General features: G+C 31.4%; 1 protein-coding gene across 3 annotated transcripts in view; it reads left to right on the top strand.

Annotated features, from left to right (window-relative positions):
- Positions 1-23,581, top strand: part of dsd (attractin-like protein dsd) — a 216,022-nt gene that overhangs the window by 91,406 nt on the left and 101,035 nt on the right. For all 3 annotated transcript variants that reach the window (XM_075376983.1, XM_075376990.1, XM_075376991.1), the window contains exons 6-9: positions 4,356-4,435; positions 10,059-10,215; positions 11,723-11,857; positions 22,307-22,490. In XM_075376983.1, coding sequence (XP_075233098.1) covers positions 4,356-4,435; positions 10,059-10,215; positions 11,723-11,857; positions 22,307-22,490 — 556 coding nt within the window. The remainder of the gene's footprint in view (positions 1-4,355; positions 4,436-10,058; positions 10,216-11,722; positions 11,858-22,306; positions 22,491-23,581) is intronic.

Consider the following 23,581-nt stretch of genomic DNA (forward strand, 5'->3'; position numbering starts at 1 on the left):
AAATCTATTATTATTTAATAGATATTAATCTATTAATATTTTGTCCCCCCCTTTTTTTTAAAGGCAATTAATTTTGCATGTAAATTTCCTTTTTTATGATAAAACCAAAAAGTAAACTTCTTGCAACTTAATGTACACTTTAGATAGGTATTATATAATTTTTTTTATAGGATAACTAACAACACTATTATGATATATAACATAGTAAAAGAATAATATTGAAGCACTTAAAAAAGTAAAAAGAAACTTTCAAACAAATATATTGCTAATTCTCCTAACTGGGTGAAAACTATGCATGCCTGCCTACATGACATTTCAATGTGACGTCGGTGTGGCAAACGCAATTGAATTTTGTTCATGTGAATAGTGATTACATGAAGGAGTAACTTACGCATTACCTGTTTAAATATTTTGACAAAACAAAATGGCACTGACCAAAATTCAAAAATATAATTTTAATTCGGGACTTTTTGATCAGTGGGTGAACGTAAATAATAGTTCATTGAGAACTGAGGAAGAGGAGTTAATGGTATCTAACCATTCATTATATATAATTTTATTACGGATCCCAGATTTTATTTCACTGACTTTTATATGACCAGAGTTTCTAACAAATAGTCATAATTTTATTAGTTTACAATTAAAGACTTTTTTTTTTTTGTAAGCCATAGTATGTTTAAATTGATTAATGAATCTCTTCCCCTTCATGTTTGCATTATTGTCATTTAATCTTAGAAGGCTGAATGAAAAAATATTACCATCACTTATTGGTTTCAGGGTAGTGTATATATTTTGAAAAGTAATCTGGCAAATTGAAAGCCCTTTTTTATTGAAGTCAGGTTGCACAGTTTACTGTAACAATAGAATCAGGTGATTTTATTTTAACTATCATCATTAGACAAATCATACATTAAATTAAAAAGTAAAGCAGTAAATTAATAAAGACATTTTTAACTTTGAGAATGTTAATTGGAAACTGCATTCAGTTATTACTGCCAAGACTATTGTGGTGAATTTGCAGCAGTGTCATTGGTTGTGACTTAGAGGTCTGAGTAAAGAATCTTAATAAAGTATAGGACTGTTTAATTTTTTTAATTCAATTTTTATTCATATCTTCTGCTTCAATATTTTTTTTTAATGGCTGACTCAGTTTATATCAAAATATGATAGCCAATACACACTAAATATAAACTGTGAATCTAATTATAAACCGCAGTTTTCAAGTGGGTATGCTTAAAGAATACCTTTCTTTAACTTTAAAAACATTTTCACTAGACTCCCTTATCTAACTTTTTCTTCTTTTTTTATTAGTTTTATGGAGTCTTGATATGAAGATTTGGGAAAAAAGAAACAAAAATCCCTGCTACAATGTAATATTTATAGGGAGCACTTTCCCTGTCCATATATGATGGACAGATTTATTGAATCTTTCTGTCCCTGCCAGTCCAGTTGCAAAGAAAACAGCTGATATATATATATATATATATATATATCATACATCTGATTATTGTACTAAGTAATACAAACCGCAATCGCTGCGATCAACAGCTAACAATTGAGGAACAAATTCAAAAATAAAGCCTGGGATGGTTTGGCCATGTCTGCAGAATGAATGGATCCATCAAGAACCAGTTCCATCAAAAATGTTGGGGATATATTATTTTTTGAAAGCTACTCTACCAAATTATTTGATTTGAAGTTCCAAGCAGCTAGAATCCATTCACATAATTCAAGTTTGACTAGACTAATTTTCCTGTAAGAGTTACATTGCATATAAAAGGTTGTGAGCTATGAAAAGGGATTTATGCAAATATTGAATGGTTGATATATAAACATGTCATTACACCAAGAATGTGGACTTGCTCTGTTTTATTAACCAAAACATTTCTGTATGTTGTGGTCAGATGTCCTCAGAAATAACTTCCCAGAACATCCGAATATTTAACAGCATCTTGCTGCAAAATGTTTAAGTATATCAGTAATTCTATAAATGTTTGCAACTGTCACAATAATGAAATATTCAACATGTGTTTTGGACTTGTGTAAAAAAAAACATGAGATTAATGTAGCAGGTTTATCAAGTGCCATTACAGCATACATTAGTTCAATCCCTAATGGTCAAAAGAAGTTAATTAATGTAAACAAACTGTGATAAGTACATTCCAGATGTTTATAAATACTGATACAAAGATCTGCACCCAATTGAAGAAAGTAAATACTTGTGAAAACCAGTTGTATTTAAAACCACTCTGTTTTTGAAAGTAAGTCATAGGACAAAGAATGAGACTAAATGGTTTTTTTGATTAGACAATGTTAAAATATTTTTTTGTTATCCAAAAGACTTTATTTTATTTGTTATTTAAACTTTTATCATTCCGTAAAAAAACAGTGGTGCATCCAATAATAAAATGGTGTTTTTTTACTTTTCACTTTTACAATTTAAAAAAAAATTCAATATTTTCTGTAACATTCAAATTATTGTTGAGCTTCTGTCAAAGATAATTTTAAATTCTATTTAAAGTAAACAGACTACACTATTTTTTCTACGATTATTTTAAAGATCTAATTTTTTTTTAAAGTGTCAAAGTTTTGATCAAAGTGCACTGTTTATTTTATAAAACTTACAACTCTGGTTTAATTAAATGATAAGCACTGTGCAATATAACACTGCACGATCTTCATCTATATTTTTAGGTAGATTTCATAAGAAAACTACCTATTGTAATGGGCACCATGATTTGACTTCCAGAAAATTTTGGCATATATTCTTGTTTCACATCCTCCAGACCCCAAAACCACTCTGTCAGTCCAAAAGTTTATATATATATTTCACTTTCTTCTGGACTCTGTAACTGCCGTAATTTTGTGCCAATCACTTTCGAATTGATACATAAAATATAAAGACCAAAAATTTCGATTGAGTTCGTTAATGTGCAAAATCTGACTGTGGGGTTGGTGATGGGGGGGGGGGCTTTTTTGAAAAAACAAAATATTGCTATAACTTTTTCTTAAGTAAAATAATATTAAGTAAAATATTGAATTCATTTAAACTTCCTTCTATTTTTTTTGGATAAGGGCCTACTTATCTACGTAAAGTTTTTTGATTCCACCAACCATTGGCCCAGGGGGTGGAAAAAATGCAGTTTCGAAGACAAAAAAACATACCTCTCTTAATAGGCAGAGTATTGAATTGCTTTAAAGTGGTCGTTAGTCCTGTAATAAACATTACCTAAAAATTTTGTCTGAAACAACTTTTGATATGACCAAAACTATAACTTTCTTATTAAGTAAATTAGCAAATTTGATTAAAGTTTCTACTATTCTTTGGATAAGGGCCAAGGGGTAGAAAAAATGGGGTTTCAAGGATAACAAAAAAATCATAACTTCCTTAACAGGCACAGAATTAATCAATCCAAGTTTGCCTACCCCTATTTTGCCCCGATGAAATCTATCTCTGCCTGCCTTCCAGTGTGCCAAAAGGAATTTTTTTCTTTTTTTGGTTTTAATTTTTCACATTTTTTGTGCTGTAGATTTATTCTATTATGTCGTCAATATTTTCTGAAGAATCCTTAATTTGACCATTACTTTGTTCTCATTTTCTCGCCTTTAATTATGCAACATCAACATACTTTCTAATTTTAAAAGAGTTTCAGGGTGCCATTCCCATAGATCTAATAGCTGAAGGTTATCTGATATCTGTTTTTGTTCATTGAAATGTTTGGTAATTTCTCTCTAGTTGAAGTTATTTGAATTTAAAAGGTAGAAATTTTTTACCATCGGCAAACACTTTCAACATGATGGCACATTGCTGTTTTTTTTCTAAACCTCATCTTTGTGGATAAATTCTTCTTACTGTAATAATTGTTGCTGCTAACTTTTCATAAATTACTGGCATATCATCACCAGTATTACTGGTAATATTGGTATTATTTTGTTTTTGTTGATTATCCTTTATAAATTTTAATTCCAGTGTCAGAATAACTTTGTTATTCAAAGCTGTTAGGTGATTTTTAGACCTCAAAAAATTACAATGTCTTGACAGTACTTAAGATTGCCATTAACTTTATGCGAATTACTTTTATTTTAACCTTATTTAAATTTACTGATTCTGTGACTGTAAGCAGAGCAGAAGGCCAGAAATTTGTTTTCCAAGAATATTTCCTGATACAGGTAGTATAATGGTGAATACAGTTTAGTACGTATTAATAATATGGTAAAAATAACTGAAACACATGAAATTAATTTATGTAATTAATGGCTAAATTTTAAGTACAGAAATATTTCTAATTATTATAAAAGTAATCTATCTGGTGACATTAATTACAGTAAAATATATATTTTTTTTTTTTTTTAAGGAAAAGTTTGGGAAACTTATCACATGGAAAGCAGAAATATCCCTACCCCTCGTTATGGGCATTCAGCTGTTTTATTTGGAGTAAGTATGTAACCAAGTAGTTTTATTTTTTAGGGTTCCATAGACCTTTTAATATTTGAAAGGAAAATATTTCCATTAATATTTTGAATAAATAAATATATTATTAATTTGTTCTCAGTATTAATAAGAAAGGTCTGTCTGTCTGCTGTCTTGATATGTATGTTATTTTTTTTAAATTAAAAATTGACGGTTAGTACAATTTATTAGTCTTGGAAGAATGAGAAATCAATGTTGCCAATATAACATTTCAAATTTTTTATTAATATTGTTAACAATATGGTCAACTAAAATGCCTTATCAAGTGCAACTATCAAATGTTGTGCGCAGCGTTTTTAAAAATATTATCATAATTTTTATTTTGTGAAATTTTATTTTTCCTCTTTTCTGTGAGTATATGTATATTTTGTTTATAAAAACCATTGTAAATGTTTGATCGATTATTTAATAGTTAAAGTTATATTTAAATTTGTTAAAATAATATTCTAATTTAAATGTTATTTTTGTTGTTTAAAATGTATGCATTTCAATGCCATGAATTTTGATTCACCAGCTGGAGTTACTCAGTGGAAATGGGTCTTTTTATTAACATAGTTGAGGAATGGGTTATTATTTTAGTGCATAGTCTCCTTTTATTATGTTTTCTGAAGATTTTTTTTAGAGGTGATGAATAAATTTGACCTTTATAAACTCCTTAACTACAAAGTAGAAAAGTGATTAAAGATGTACATGATGGAATCTAAGACAGCTTCACTATCTACAACAGGAAGAAGTTAATTTTAATTCATTATTAAACGCTGTCAATTTGTGTTTAGTACAAATAATTTATCAAATAATTGGGGTTTAAAATCAAAAATAAAAATTGCTTTCTTCGAAAAATATAGATGAATTTGTATCCTGGATAAGTAGGTACTTAAGATTAATATCATAGATAAGAACATATTTTCAACAAATTGTTGCTTTTTGAATAAATTTCTTCATTTGATTTATATATGGTTCAACCTGTGCTTGAGTATCGCATATTAGTCTGTAACAGTTATCTTTATCTTACAAAATCTGACTTAACAGGATTTATTCCACATTTAATTAAAAGAGATTTGTGTTATTGTAGCAAATTACAATTATCTACATTTTAAGGGAATCAAGCTTAACACGTAAATGCATATATATGCATAATGCATGTATTGCAGCATGAAAGATAGTTCTGTCTATATGTAAATTACAGTATGGCAGTGTTGTAGAACCCTATTTCATTAGTTGGTTTATTTGTTCCTTGTATATGTCACTGTTGTTTATATGTGTTCTTTTTTGGAAGCTCTCCATTATATTCTTGGTGTAGTCACTCTTTCTATAAATGTGTTTTTTTGTTATACTCTGAATCTATGTGTAATTCTATATCATATCTACTTGTTTGCTACTTATAAAAAAGATTAATTATAAAAAGTAAGAATTTGTGACTGTATATGTCTGAAATTGATGTATTGCTTTCTACCAATTTTGCCTGATTACAGGTGACATTTGGAGTTAGATTGTAGGAGTAGTGAAAGGGGAACCCTGCAAAAAATTAATATTTCTAACTATTTAATGTTAAAAAATTATTGTTCTAAAAAACTTTTTATTCTGCTAATTAGATATTTGCTAAATCTGCTAATTTCAATACATTTGAATTTTATCTATACTCTAGTAGTTTACAGGAATGATTGGTTTTACAAATGAACAATATTAACACAATTTTTATTTTTTATTTTGTGAAAGTTTCTTTTTTGTAAATATACAATTTTTTTTTATAAAGACCATTTCTACTGCATTAATATGCATTGTTTTCTTTATTTATTTTTTCTTTACTAAATATTTATGAACCTTGTATCATATTGTTTGTCTTGACTTGAGTGCAGGATTTTACTGAAGTTGGACTTATAGACATTTGAGAGAGTGTTATTTCAATTGTAAAATAATGTAATAATGTATACTAATTTTTCAGCAGCATCCTTTGATTCAAATACCATATATTTAAAACTTAAACTTCTGAAACTGATTTTTAGATTTTCCTGTAGAATATGTGTTACATGTGTGGTCACAATATTCTACAATGGGGCAGGCTGTGCCCATGTTTTAATATTGCTTTTAGTTGCAGCCACCTTTTCAATTGAACCTGTACCTATTACTTTGCTCAGTATAAATTGGCTGATTTAATTTTTCATTTGGACCTATTTATCCAATTAAGAACATGTAACTAATATATAACTAATATGTAATATCTATCTAATGTATATTGAAATCTAGCTAAACACGTGCGCGCGCGCACACACACACACACACACACACACATACAAAATACAACAGTTTTTTGTAAACACCATTAAATAAAGTAAATAAACCAAAATTTCAATTCATTATAATATTGTACAATTACAGTGCAGGCAAATTCCCCAGCCTGTCACTATGTAAGGTGAAACACACACTATTTGCTTGCTACTTTTTAGTTATTGATATATTTTTTAACTGTGGTTTATATATTTATGAAAATCTAAGTTATAATAGCATAAAAGAATACGTGTGTTCAGAGCTACAAAATATATAAATCCACCTCTTGTTTGACATTTACAATTTCAGGCTTAGTTAAAAATTAACAAGTTGCGAAATTTCACTGTAAGAAATACAATGCATAGGGATATATAATTATTTATTAACCGACTTCAAAAAATGAGAAGGTTATCAGTTCGACTGTAATTTTTTTTAATGTATGTTATACAATATCTAAGATGTTAGTAAACCGATTAAATAATTTCTTGTTTAATCAAAAGAGTATACTTTTGGAATGGTCCCATATAAATTAACCAAATCCAATGATAATGTTAGGAAAAATACCATAAAACCAACAGCTTGACACTGTTAGCCACTGACTCGCACCAGTACTGTGTTGCTCTGTTCCATATATGACAAGGATATTAACAGCAATCTGTATTATTGTTATTTAGTGGAAATATTCTTGGCATTTCTTTCTCTACTTTTCTTTTTTAAACAATCATTCCTTTTTTTCTTGGCCACTTAATATAAATATTAAGCTAACATTTAATATTTATATAAAAAAATGGGTGAAAAAGTGTATTATCCCTAATTGCAAAATTATAATATTGTAATATAAATGTTTATATTTAATATATTTTTAATATGATATTATTTTATATATATATATATATATATATATATATATATACACACACACACCACACACACACACACACACACACAAGGTTTGTCCCAGAAGTAAGTGGACTGATTTTCCTATGAACGAACAGGTAAAACGTTCTTGATATACAAAAGCGTGTAGGTGACCTTGGTTGCACGTGCATACTTGTTTCAACTGGATCAGTTGAGTCTGTCGTGCACTACTGCTGTTCGTGTATTGTCGTGTTTTATAATCTCATTAAGTTTGTGATGGAGAAAAATATTGAACAAAGTTACGCTATCAAATTTTATGTGAAAATCAACAATTCTGCCACAGAAACATTTAATTATCTAACCAAAGCTTATGGAGATGCCACTCCACTGAGAACTATGGTTTTTAAGTGGCACAAAGATTTCAAAGAGGGCTGAGAAAATGTTGGAAGACCAACCTTGTCAACAAATGACGAAAATGTAGAAGTGGTGTGAGCTGCGATGGCCAAAGACCGCTGATTGAGTATCACAATGATTGCAGGAAAAACAGGATTGGATAAAAATGGAGTTCATAAAATTTTACCAGATGGTTTGTACATGCAAAAAATTTGTTCAAGACTCGTATTGAAAAACTTGTCTATGGAGCATAAAGTGAACTAGGTGGAAATTTGTCAGAATTTACTGGAAAGACTTGAAATTGAGTCAAATTTTTTGGATAAAGTAATAAGGCAATGAATCATGGGTGTTCGAATACGATCCTGAGACTAAACGGCAAAGTTCAGAATGGCATATAAAAAGTTCTCCTCGTTCGAAGAAACCACGCATAAGCAGATCCAAGGTGAAAACAATGATTATTGCTTTTTCGACAGTTGTATTGTTGTGCACAAAGAATTTGTACCACCAGGACACACAGTTAATAGCATCTTTTACAAAGTTGTCTGGGAAAGACTTCAAAAACTGTTCCAGCGAGTCTGAACGGATATTGCACATAATTGGGTGCTACACCATGACAATGTGCCAGCTCACACTTTGCTTTCAATTCGATAATTTATGACGAAGAAAAACATTTTCCTACTTCCACAGCCTCCCTACAGCCCAGATCTAGCTTTGTGCGATTTCTACCTTCCCTAAGTTGAAATTGAAAGTGAAGGGTTATCATTTTGGCACGATAAAAAACATAAAAACTTTAATCGATGAGCTACACACTCACACATACACACACACTTAAGGATAATCACTTCCAGTATTGCCATGAACAGTGGAAGAAACATTGGAACTGCTGTGTAACTGCCCAAGGGTCATACTTTGAAGGAGATAACTTGTAATTTCAGGTAAGTCTAATAGATAATTAAATAAAAATCAGTACACTTACATTTGTGACAAACCTTATATATATAAATATATAGTACTAGGTACCACAAAAAATTGTGAAATAAAATAATTTATAAAAAATAAAAATAAAAATCAACTCAACTTCAAAAATACTTATTTGTTGTAAATACTTTTACATTAGTTTAAATAAAAATATAATTATTTGTAAATTTTTAGTACTATTATTTTTTGAAATTGGTTTTTATTTTTATTTTTTTGTGAATTATTTTATTTTGACTTGTTAGTAATACTAAAACTATATTGAAAATTGCCTTGTTAAATTCTTGAGTTTAATTAGATATTATGCATGTAATTATATAATGTAACATTAAACTTTTTGTACTGAGTAGATCTATATGAGATCTTGCTAAAAAAACATTTCTTACAACTTATCTTTATATATATATATATATATATATATATATATAATAAATTAATATTTCCATCAGTTCTTTTAAAATGACTAATCACATTATTTTTCCATACTTCATTCCTTATAGCGTGATTGCTTCAGGTTTATCTGGTTCTAATATTCTTGCTAAATATCAGAAATTTAAACCCCCAGAAAAAAGTCAAGAATAATGAGAATAAAACAACACAAAAAATTATTTTTTCCGTTGAGATTACATTGGCCTGAAATGTAAAACACAGTACTTGACAATACAGCAAATAGTTTACAGAAATGTTAATACAATTTTTTACTTATTTGGTTTTACTTTTTGGCCACTCATCCTAAATTTATAAAAAACTGATTTTATAGGATTTAAAGTGGTTTTTTTTCTGAAAAGAAAGTTTGGTTTCAGTAATGATGTTTTCTGCATAATAACATACTTTTTTTCATTTATTAGTTTTTTGACTGTTGTTGAATAGTAGGACCCAAATTCATACTTATGAGATATTTGAAACTTTTTAACTCACACTTAAGTACCAAACATTTTGTAGAATTTTAAGTGTTCTGCAGTTCGTAAAATTGCTTTAAAATATTGCGTTATTGTTAAATTTATATAAAAATTTGGACAGAATTTATTAGATTTAATGAAAATTGTTAATGGATGATATGATAGTTATCCTAATTTTTTTTTTTTACCTTTTGCAGGATAAAATTTATATGTATGGAGGAGTTAAAATAGGTGGACAAGTTTGTAATGAATTATGGGCATTTGATGTCAGTGCAAAAACTTGGGAAAATATTACAGTTAAAGCAGAACAGTGCCAAATTAATATTAATAATTCTAGCACAACTAGTCTTTGTGGTTAGTACTTAAATTATAAAAATTATTCTGTCATGTAAGATCGTATTTTAATTTTGTATGCGATATATATATTTGTTTGTATATTTATGTTTGCATGTATGAGGGTTATTTTTTTCAAGGTCCGATTGGTCATGAAATTAAAACCACAGTGAAAATAAATAATTGTTTATTTGTACCTAGTACTTACATAGTTAACGCTATTTCTCTACATAGTCGCCACTCCGATTTAGACATTTGTCGTAGCATGGTACCAACTTTCCAATACCCTCGTCATAGAACAGAGCTGCCTGTGTTTTCAGCCATGTTTCTATGCTGGTCTGCAACTCGATGTCTGTGCCAAAATGTTGTCCTCCTAGCCAGCGTTTCATGTGAGCAAAGAGGTGAAAATCGGATGGAGCCAAGTCCGGGTTGTATGGTGGGTGATCAAACTCTTCCCAACGAAAAGGCTACAGGAGCTTCTTTGTTACAGCTGCAGTGTGCGGCCAAGCATTGTCATGGAGAAGAACAAATGCCTGGTGACAACATTCCTCTCTGCTTATTCTGAATTGCCCTTCGTGACGTTGAAGAATCATGCAGTATGAGGCTGCAATGATGGTTGTACCACGTTCCATGAATTCCACCAAGAGAACTCTATTCTGGTCCCAGAACACAGTAGTCATACACTTTCTGTTGGAGAAGGTTCACTTAAACTTTGGTTTACTGGGAGAATAAGAATGCATCTACTGTTTGGATTGTTCTTTTGTTTCTTCAGTTTCGAAATGGACCCATGTCTCGTCCCCTGTGACAATTTTGTTCAAACAATCTTCTCCTTTATTGTGGTAGCACTGGAGAAACATTAGGGAGGCGTCCATTCTTATTGTTTTGTGGTGGTCGGACATCATCTTGGGAACCCATCTCGCACACAGTTTGCGGTACTGAAGTCTCTCACTCACAATGGTGTAGAGAGCTGACCTTGAAATTTCAGGAAATGAATCACTCAATACAGAAATTGTGAAGCGACGATTTTCTCAAATTGCCTCATCCACTCGCTCAACGAGATCATCGGTTGATACTCACTTTCTTCCCTGATCGCCTGCATCACGAACATCTGCACGTCCTGCTTTAAAGTTACTGCACTTTGCTGTCACTCATTGAAGTTTTACCGTACACATTATTTATTCGTCGATGAATTTCAGCTGCATTACACCGCTCAACCTGAAGAAATCGAATTACCACACGCACTTCACACGTGGCGGGAGATGCTATTGTTGTAGACATGTTTACGTGTTAGCTGTGTGTTCAGAACTAAACGAAGTGACACAGTGTGATTGAAGGCCATACTAGAGACGCTGCACAAGACATATGCGCAAAGGTTCATCCGATTTTTGTCCGGTTTTTATTTCACGACCGATTGGACCTTGAAAAAAAATAACCCTCATATGTTTCATTAGGAGTTTAATCTTTAATTATTTAATCTCGCATTAAAGAAGTTATTATTTTTCTAATGTATGTTTTTTTCTTTTAACAGGCCCATTAAAATCATCTGGTCATACTGCAACTCTAGTTACCACAAATAAATTAAAAAAATCAGAGAGGATGATTGTTATCTTTGGGCATTCACCTGTTTATGGATATTTAAATACAGTTCAAGAATATCATTTTGGTAATTTTTTTTTTTTGTGAAAACCTGCTGACATATATATTTTTGTTACAGTTTTAACTAGTACTAGAAATTTTTTTTTTTTTTTTTTTTTGTCTTCAGTCATTTGACTGGTTTGATGCAGCTCTCCAAGATTCCCTATCTAGTGCTAGTCGTTTCATTTCAGTATACCCTCTACATCCTACATCCCCAACAATTTGTTTTACATACTCCAAACGTGGCCTGCCTACACAATTTTTCCCTTCTACCTGTCCTTCCAATATTAAAGCGATTATTCCAGGATGCCTTAGTATGTGGCCTATAAGTCTGTCTCTTCTTTTAACTATATTTTTCCAAATGCTTCTTTCTTCATCTATTTGCCGCAATACCTCTTCATTTGTCACTTTATCCACCCATCTGATTTTTAACATTCTCCTATAGCACCAAATTTCAAAAGCTTCTAATCTTTTCTTCTCAGATACTCCGATTGTCCAAGTTTCACTTCCATATAAAGCGACACTCCAAACATACACTTTCAAAAATCTTTTCCTGACATTTAAATTAATTTTTGATGTAAACAAATTATATTTCTTACTGAAGGCTCGTTTAGCTTGTGCTATTCGGCATTTTATATCGCTCCTGCTTCGTCCATCTTTAGTAATTTTACTTCCCAAATAACAAAATTCTTCTACCTCCATAATCTTTTCTCCTCCTATATTCACATTCAGTGGTCCATCTTTATTTCTACTACATTTCATTACTTTTGTTTTGTTCTTGTTTATTTTCATGCGATAGTTCTTGCGTAGGACTTCATCTATGCCGTTCATTGTTTCTTCTAAATCCTTTTTACTCTCGGCTAGAATTACTATATCATCAGCAAATCATAGCATCTTTATCTTTTCACCTTGTACTGTTACTCCGAATCTAAATTGTTCTTTAACATCATTAACTGCTAGTTCCATGTAAAGATTAAAAAGTAACGGAGATAGGGAACATCCTTGTCGGACTCCCTTTCTTATTAGGGCTTCTTTCTTATGTTCTTCAATTGTTATTGTTGCTGTTTGGTTCCTGTACATGTTAGCAATTGTTCTTCTATCTCTGTATTTGAACCCTAATTTTTTAAAAATGCTGAACATTTTATTCCAGTCTACGTTATCGAAAGCCTTTTCTAGGTCTATAAACGCCAAGTATGTTGGTTTGTTTTTCTTTAATCTTCCTTCTACTATTAATCTGAGGTCTAAAATTGCTTCCCTTGTCCCTATACTTTTCCTGAAACCAAATTGGTCTTCTCCTAACACTTCTTCCAATCTCCTCTCAATTCTTCTGTATAAAATTCTAGTTAAGATTTTTGATGCATGACTAGTTAAACTAATTGTTCTGTATTCTTCACATTTATCTGCCCCTGCTTTCTTTGGTATCATAACTATAACACTTTTTTTGAAGTCTGATGGAAATTCCCCATTTTCATAAATATTACACACCAGTTTGTATAATCTATCAATCGCTTCCTCACCTGCACTGCGCAGTAATTCTACAGGTATTCCGTCTATTCCAGGAGCCTTTCTGCCATTTAAATCTTTTAATGCTCTCTTAAATTCAGATCTCAGTATTGTTTCTCCCATTTCATCCTCCTCAACTTCCTCTTCTTCCTCTATAACACCATTTTCTAATTCATTTCCTCCGTATAACTCTTCAATATATTCCACCCATCTATCGACTTTACCTTTCGTATTATATATTGGTGTACCATCTTTATTTAACACATTATTACATTTTAATTTATGTACCCCAAAATTTTCCTTAACTTTCCTGTATGCTCCGTCTATTTTACCGATGTTCATTTCTCTTTCCACTTCTGAACACTTTTCCTTAATCCACTCTTCTTTCACCAGTTTGCACTTCCTGTTTATAGCATTTCTTAATTTCCGATAGTTCCTTTTACTTTCTTCATCACTAGCATTCTTATATTTTCTACGTTCATCCATCAGCTGCAATATATCGTCTGAAACCCAAGGTTTTCTACCGGTTCTCTTTATTCCGCCTAAGTTTGCTTCTGCTGATTTAAGAATTTCCTTTTTAACATTCTCCCATTCTTCTTCTACATTTTCTACCTTATCTTTTTGCTCAGACCTCTTGCGATGTCCTCCTCAAAAATCTTCTTTACCTCCTCTTCCTCAAGCTTCTCTAAATTCCACCGATTCATCTGACACCTTTTCTTCAGGTTTTTAAACCCCAATCTACATTTCATTATCACCAAATTATGGTCGCTATCAATGTCTGCTCCAGGGTAAGTTTTGCAGTCAACGAGTTGATTTCTAAATCTTTGCTTAACCATGATATAATCTATCTGATACCTTCCAGTATCGCCTGGCTTTTTCCAAGTGTATATTCTTCTATTATGATTTTTAAATTGGGTGTTGGCAATTACTAAATTATACTTCGTGCAAAATTCTATAAGTCGGTCCCCTCTTTCATTCGTTTTGCCCAGCCCGTATTCACCCACTATATTTCCTCCCTTGCCTTTTCCAATGCTTGCATTCCAATTTCCAACTATTATTAAATTTTCATATCCTTTTACGTGTTTAATTGCTTCATCAATGTCTTTGTATACACACTCTACCTCATCATCATCATGGGCGCTTGTAGGCATATAGACGTTAACAATCGTTGTCGGTTTAGGTTTTGATTTTATCCTTATTACAATGATTCTATCGCTATGCGTTTTGAAATACTCCACTCTCCTCCCTATCTTCTTGTTCATCACGAAACCTACTCCTGCCTGCCCATTATTTGACGCTGAGTTAATTACTCTAAAATCACCTGACCAAAAGTCGCCTTCCTCTTCCCACCGAACCTCACCAATTCCCACTATATCCACATTTGTCCTACCCATTTCCCTTTTTAAATTTTCTAGCCTACCAACCTTTTTCAAGCTTCTAACATTCCACGCTCCGACTCGTAGAATGTTATTTTTTAATTTTCTGGTGACCCCTTCCTTAGTAGTCCCCACCCGGAGATCCGAACGGGGGACTATTTTACCTCCGGAATATTTTACCAAGGAAGCCGCCTCCATTACTGCTATGTGAAAATGCAGAGAGCCACATTTTCTTGGAAAAAAAGCAGCTGTAGTTTTCCATTGCTTTCAGCTGCGCAGTACTCAGAGGACTGAGTGATGTTGATACGGCTGTTTAAGTCGTCCTGACTCACGCCCCTAACAACTACTGAAAGAGCTGCTGCCCTCTTTCAGGAATCATTCCTTAGTCTGGCTCTCAACAGATACCTCTCCGATATGGTTGCACCTTCGGTCCAGCTACTCTGTATCCCTGAGCACTCAAGCCCCCTCACCAATGTCAAGGTCTCATGATTCATAGAGGAGGGTACTAGAAATATAATAACTAATATGACCACAACAGTATTTAGTTCATTGGTAATGGTTCTTTAAATTGTTAAAAAGATTGATACTAAATAGGTCAGTATATTTTTTTGAAATTTATGTAGTATGTCAGCTTCAGAAAGGAAAGTGGTGATCTTCTTTCCACTGACCACCCATTACCTGCTTCGGAATTCAGCACACATTCAGTTTTCAGAACAGCAAATGGTCATTGTGTTTACTGTACCTAACGGAAGATTATACTCCTTTGCAATTTCATGACAGATTATATGACAATTGTCAGTAATAAGCATTCTACACACTAAATGTTCCCTGCAATGACCGCTATGAGTAGGGACCCACCACGACCATTATTGCCAGTATCAGTCATATGGTCATCTTTGTAGTGCTTAAACCGTTCAATTTTCTTATTGCAGCTGAGTCTTATCACTATTGTGACTGAAGTCTCAATAGCCTGAAATGTTCTGAAATTTCAGTTGATTATATGTTCTCCTTCACTAAATACTTCATCACCAAACACTTTTCCGTGTGTTTGTTCACTCAAACTTCAGATTTCTGCCATCTTGAATAATGGACTCTGGACTGGCACATGAAATGATTGTTGCCTATCAGTAACAGGATATAGTAGCCAGTTCGTACTGCATCACTATCTCAACCCAGGGACTTGATTTTAAATCTGTAAAAAAAGTTCCAGATTGACTCAAACGCCCATCATATCTATATAGTTAAAGACAATTATTAATAATAATGTGTATTGATCTCAAAGACTTTAAGTAGATATAAAAAACTTCAATACTGAATGTTCTGTTTGATAGCTTACTCTTTCCTAAGTGGCTGTTATTAAATATAACCTCCTTATTCTTTCATTCTTTTTCAAATTTCTTCTCTTCGGTGCTACTTAATAGTAGTAAGATTGATAATATATAGAGAAAAACTAAACTCTGATTGAGAGAAAACTGTTTTATCACACAACCATTAAACTTTGTAATCTTTTTGTAAAGAACCAGAAGTAGTATATCATCATGGATGAAGGTTGGAAAGATTTTAAACTCCCATAACTTCCTTGGACTAAACTGAAAAAATTCAGATATTGAGATATTCAAATTTAATATAAAACTCCATTAACAAAAAATTTAAGTATTGTGAAATTTTTTTTTTGTTCTACTTACAAAAAAAAATCATACAAGAAAAGAAGTGAAGTGGTTCATACCTTATTGTACTCAAAGGTCTAGTTCCCTATTCCTCTCAGATAACATAACTTGAAATTAGAAGTTTTCAAATACAGTCTGTTTCAAAAGGAATATCACGGTTTTAAATCTGTGTAATACTTTTCAAATTTTACTTACATTGATTAATTATACATGAAATGAAAGAGCAGCTCAAGCAGTTTTAGCTATGCACAAGTTCATGAACTGTTTCCTGTACTTCATAGCAAAGATGGCAGGCCCCCTAACAGAAAGCTTTTTGTATTTTGCAGTTTGTAAAGTGTGGATGTGTAATTACCTTTCAGCGTGCATTCTGTTTGAAGTTGCATTGTGATCCTCTGAATAACAAAAATATTCATAGATGCGATAAGCAAATCGAAACCACTGGCTGTATTTATAGAAGGAAGAGTACAGGATGACCAAGTGTGTTTGAAGACAATGTTGAATGTGTAAGAGAATCTTTTGTATTTAGTCCTCGGAAATCCGTTAGGAAGGCTAGGGTCTTAAGAAATTGCTTTCAACTGTGTCCATATTGTTACAAGCTCTAAAGCATACAGATTATTGCGTGCTAGCATCACATATTAAAAGATGCACTGTGAGGTGAAGATTTTCTTTATCATGTTGTAATTCAGTGACGAATCAACATTTCATTTTAATGGAAAAGTAAACACTCATAATGTGCATATCTGGGGATCAGAATATCCTCACAAAATATTACAGTGTTAACTAGATTCCCCAAAACTGAATGTTTTTTTTTTGTGTTATATCCCCATGGGAAGTTTACGAGCCGTACTTTTTTGCAATTCGAATCAATATCTTCCAAGAATATTAATTAGAATATCTACTTGCGATTAATTAATTTATATTAATATATTCAAGAATATTCATTTTTTGCAGAATCAAGTGTGTTTGGAATGAATTATCTTGATATGCTACAACTATGGCTTTTTCCTGAACTGCAATATGAACCACAGAACTTTATTTGGCAACAAGATGGTGCACTTCCTCACTGACATAATGTTGTACATGACTGGTTTAATGAAATAATCCTCAACCACTGAATTGGGTGCCAGGGACCATATGATAGGGCTTGTTTGCCTGATCTGACCCTGTGCGATTTTTTTTCTTTGGAGGTTTATAAAGGGTCAAGCATATGTGCCACCATTACCAGCTGACTTACTTGACTTGAGACACAGCATTGAAGCAGCTGTTGCTTCAATTACTCCAGACTTGCTGATTAGAGTATGGGATGAACTGTCCTATCAGCTGGCCTAAGTCAGGGGTTTATTTAAAGCTTAAACTCAGTTTCACTAAGGGAACTAGGACTAAATTTTGTTGTTGCGATCAACAAGTTTGGTGGTATGCTGTGTTGTTTTGCCTCGAATTATGAGACATTCATGAAATTGGCTCATAATAAGTAGAAGAAGGTGCAGGGTTCGTGCTTCCGCGAGCTTGGTTAGCTAGTTCAGAGGGAGACGATGTAGGACATTCAAGATGTCTGGATGAGGCCTACAGTGAAGGCATTAAGTTGAGTTATTAAATCACTGATGCAAATGTCTACCGAGGCATTTGCATCGGTGGAATGGAACAGGAGGAGGGGGGTGGCGACCGGAACGCCACTAGGCGGGTGCCTTCCCCCGTACGTGGTTTGGATGTCCTATCAGCTGGACAGGAATGATGTGTGATGAATGATGCCCACAATGAACACTTATAGGAAAAACTGTTACTCTTTCATTTCATGTATAATTTATCACTGTAAGTAAAACATAATAAATATTACATATCTTTAAAACCCCAATATTCATTTTGAAACACACAGTGTTTAAATGTTTTTTACAATTTTAAAATTTAACCAAAAAAATGAAAATAATACAGGAGAGAGATTAAATAAAGACTGCTGCTTTCCCCCTAAAATGCTAATGCATCTGTAGTTAAAAAAATCAAATATTGCAGTATTGAACTATTTTTTATTTTTTCAGAATGTGTACTACCTTCAGAAAGGAATTAAATAAATTTTTTTTTTCAAAGAATATGGTATTGTTTTGCTCAGATTAAATAAAAACTATGACAATGAAAATAAGATTGTTTTCTATCCAGGTTCTCTGCCCACTCAGTTATTTTAAGCTGTTTGAATTCTTAAAAAAAAGAAGATATTCAACTTATTTTCAGCCTACATAATTTTTCAAGAACACAAAATCTCACTGATATGACAGAAGTTAGGGACTGCTTGTCAACTGAAGTCTTAATAAAAATTATAATTATGAAGTTTATTCAAATATAAACTGTAATGTAGCTGTGTCAGACACTCTTGTATATAACAAAATGTCGACAAGGTGTGTTCCACATCTTCTCACTAAGGTACAGAGAAGTCTGGGAAGACATTGTCACCAACTTCTGAATAATTTTAAAGAAGAAGGACGGGATTTTTGGACCATACTATGACCTTTGACGAAACATGGGTCTACCACTACACTCTGGAAAGCAAGAGAACAGGTAGGAATAGAGGAAAAGTGAAGAGGGAGCACCATTCAAGGCCAAGAAACACTTGTTAGCTTGTTAAGTTCTGGCAGCTGTGTTTTGGGACTCAAAGGGTTTGTTCCAAAAGGTGTGTCTGTTCATACTGATTTCCTGCACGAATGAAGGACAGTAAATGCAACATGCTGTTGTTAGTTGTTCACTAATGTCAGAGCCATTTATCACTACAAATGATGCTAGGAACCGATTCGCAACATCCTCCATGACAATGCATGGCCGCATCCAGCAGCTCAGACCCACAATAAATTTGCTAAAATTCATTGGACATCTTTTGAACACCCATCATACATTCCGGACTTGTCATTGTGTGATTTTTTTTCAAAGTTTGTTGAAAGAAAGTTTAGGAAGGAAAGATTTGAACGTGATGCTGCAATCAAGCATTATGTACACACATCATTATTGGGACAGCCATTCTGTTTTTTTGATGAGGGGTTGAGGAAGCCCTTCCCTTCTGAAAATGGACTTTATTGTTGAAGAAAATGTATTTCTGTTAAAGGAAAATATGTAGAAAATAAGGTAATTTATTTATAATTTTATCTAATGTCAATAAAGCTGTGGAAACAAATTCTGGTTTATATTTGAATGACCTTCATAATTATTTCTCATCTTCCAATTTTGAAAATCAAGATATTTTGATGTTCTAATATTTTCAAAATTTCTATTTTCGGGAATTCTTACCTGTTGTGTTTGGTCCCCCACCCGTAGTACCCTTCATTGAAAATTAGCATAAAATGCTAATTTTGAGAAGATAAATAATTATTGTAATCTAATCTTTATTTATTGTTTCCTTATCACATAACGGCAGGACTACCTTTAATGAAGTTTGTTTAGGAAGTTAATTAATTATAGACTGTTATTAAAATATATTTTTATAAAATGTACTTTATAAAAATACCTTTTCTCGTATGGTATATTTATGTCAGGACATTTCCCCAATAACTATTTTCAAATGAACCCATCTGTACAGGTGATTGCAAATTGCACGACAATCTCATGGGAGATGATTCTGTAGCCAAAAATAAAAAAAAAATTCATGACAGGTCAGAAAACAGTTCATAACGAGTTTCAATTCGTGAAACATTTAGCCCTGCTTTCTGCTCCTGTGAAATTAAACTACTAAAATTCTTGGGGTACAAGTGCAGGGGTAAATCTGGTGTCTCCTTATGGTTTTTAATGTAAGAAATTGAATAAAAGTGGTTCTAGACCTCTATCTCACTTAAGTTTTAAGAAATTTGGGGTAAGATACTAAAACGTTGAAAAATAGACTTTTTTAGGTTTAGATAAAATAACTTCGTTGATTTACCAATAAAAAATTGTTTAGTTAACTTTGTAGAGCATTTAATTTTGAAAAAAATATGTAAATAATGTTTATTAAAATTAAACACAAATTTGAAAAGTTCAACTTCAGTTGGAAATAAAACACAAACTGGATTGGAAAAGTGATATGATTTTAAACAGGCCCTTTTTTCTTACTGCCAAGACTCGATAGAGAGAAGTACTTGCATTTTTTCCAAACAAATTGATGGAATTCTTGGAAGATATTCTATCTAATATAAATTAATTAAAATATTCTACTTGCAATTAGAGTGTAGATGTGGTTTTTCAATGATTGTGCACCTGCTCACTACTGTCATGATGTGATGAATTATTTAAATAACACATTTAGTAAGCAATCGATTGGTTGAAACGGTCCAGTGAAATGGCCAACTCAACCTCCTGATCTCATGCCATTGGACTTTTTCCTGTGGGGTTGGATGAAATTCTTAGTCTATTACACTCATATTGGCACACAAGAAAAATTGAGACATCATGTTATAGAAACTGGAGCTATTGTTAAGAATGAAAATGCTAGTCCCCGACTAGCACGGATTCGTTGAGCTGAAATATGCATTAAACAGAATGGCAGCCACATTGAACAACTGCTTTGAAGAAATGTTTGCAGCTTTATCAAGTAACCATTTTGATATTTAATAATATGCAGAAAAAACCAAAAAGTAATTTTTTTTTTAATTATTTTTTATTCTTTTTTGTTTTTAAATTTTCAGTTTTTTTTTTCATTTACATTAAGTTATGTTGTTCTAAACATAAAAATTAATGAAAAATGTTCTGTTTAAAATCATATCACTTTTTCAATCCAGTTTGTGTGTTTTGTTGTTAATTAAAGTCGAAGTTCTCAAATTTTTGTTTAATTTTAATAGTTGTTATTTACATTAAGTTTCTCAGAATTAAATTCTGTACAATGTTAACTAGAAATTTTTATTTGTTTATTGGTATATTAACAAAGTAATTTTATCCAAACCTAAAAAAACCTATTTTCCAACAAAACCTTATCGTTTTTTACCCAATTTTTCTTAAAACCTTAGTGAGATAGAGGTCTGGAACCAATTTTTAGATCAAAAACCATAAGGAAGCACCAAATTTACCCCTCGATGTGTATGCCAAGAATTTTTAATTTTGCAGAGGGAGCAGAAAGTAGGACTAAATGACGTATGTTTACAAGAACTTTTTTTTTATTTTTGGCTAAAGAATCATCTCCCAAAAGATTTCTGTGCAATTTTGGAATCACTTGCATATAAAAAAATAATTTATAAAAAAGTTGTATTTTATATTTATTTGATCTTGAATCCACTTTTTATGGAAACTATATTTAATGCTTCAGTGTTAGATTTTTTATAACCATCTAGATTTTACATATTCTCAAACTACTTTTTCTCCTTGTCCTATTTTGCCATTTCTTTATGGCAGTCTTTCATTACTATCATATTATCTTTTATTTTTATATATTTGATCATACACTTTTTCTGTTTCTTTACTTTTTGCTGAAAAGGTAGATTTATAAATTTACATTATTGTAGGTTTGGAGAATCAATCTTCACTAAAATAATTTTGTATCCTATTTTTAGTAATAGCATACTATTTCTCCTATACTTTTTATCATTATAATTCATACTCCTGCTTTGCTAATTTTTGACATTTATTATTATTTACCTTCTGATTATATTTTTTGTAATAACACCATTGAAATATTTTTCTGATGTAGTTGTAGTTTAAGATTGTTAACCAAGAAGAATTTCTTGCTAAAAAAAGTTATTAATCATTAGTATTGAGTTTAATATTTTGATGATCTTCACATTGCATGATACAAAGAAGGCACGGATTGGTTTTATTCTTTTTTTAAATTAATATTAGCATTTTTTAAAGAGTTTTATATTATGTTACCATCTGTATTGGTATTATTAAATAAGTAAATTTTTGATTTGATATTGTGTTACTAGTTTTATGAAATAATTTTGATTGATTTATATTCTACTATTGATAACATTTTTATTATCGGCATATCAGGTACTCGTGAATGGATTGTTATTAAGACAAAAGGGTTTCCTGTTAAAGGAGGGTATGGTCACAGCAGTGCTTGGGATCCTTTAACTCAGCGGATTTATGTTTATGGTGGATTTGTTTCTGAACATCCATCTACTCCTATTCTCTCTAACAGATTGTATGCTTATGAACCAGATAAGTACACTTGGTAAGTAAACCACCCTTTCTGCTTCATGTGTATTATGTGGCCTCTAGTATATTTTATGTTACATATATAGAGCATAGCTGTGTGAGTTGATTGAAGTTTGTGATGTAATATTAACACTGTTATTGGAAATGTGTAAATATAATGTGAGAATTCTGTTAACAGTTCTTCCATACACTGTCAGTTTCCACGTTTTTAAAATGAATTTTGTTGGTGTGAATGAAGTTAAGTAATCCAAAGAACCATTCCAATTTAAAAATTGGAAGCCTTCTCTCTATTATATTAACTTTCCTGCTTAGATATTCTTTAGCTTGTTATGCCATGAGTTAATTTTAAAATTACAGGAGAAATGGAACATAGGAGAGTATTTAATTATAAAAATTGTTCCTTTGCTTGTCGTGCATATCGCATATCAATAAAAGAAAATCATTCACTCGCTGAGTATGATGCTGTATTTGGTTTATAATATTTTATTTAATATATTTAATGTATAATGAAATATTTTATTATAATTTAAAAGACATTGAGAACACATTTTTTTTTTTTTTTAATTTGCATAACTAATATTGTAACTAATAAATTGTAAAACTATGCAAATTTTATCTTGTGAAATTGATTACATCAACCAATTATGACCATTAAATGTTGGAGATATTTACTATCTATTGTTAAATTTGGTGTATAAAGTTTATTGTAGAGAGAATAGATTCTCTAAATCCAGATTAGAAAGCAGTTTCATTTTGTATTTTAGGCTATAAATCATCAGTATTGCTTAACTTTACAAACTTGTTTTAGCTAGTACTTATTCCCCATTACCATTTAAAAGTATGAAATAATAAAGGTTTCCAAAATTCTGACTTCAAGATTAAAATACATAGAAATTCAATGACTATTTGTAAAACTTAATTAATGTTGCATTGCATGTGACATAACAATTACCATTATTTGCTAAAAATTGAACATTTAAATAACAACTATAAATATTGAATTTCAAGTTGCCATTTTGAAACTGTTTAAAATAATAAATTTTGCATTGAAATGGCTTGTTTTGAAAAGTTCTTAGAATGAGGTGCTACTCAACCCCTAATTGAATC

The sequence above is a fragment of the Lycorma delicatula genome, chromosome 1 (genome assembly GCF_047948215.1).
Source record: "Lycorma delicatula isolate Av1 chromosome 1, ASM4794821v1, whole genome shotgun sequence".
NCBI lineage: Eukaryota > Metazoa > Arthropoda > Insecta > Hemiptera > Fulgoridae > Lycorma > Lycorma delicatula.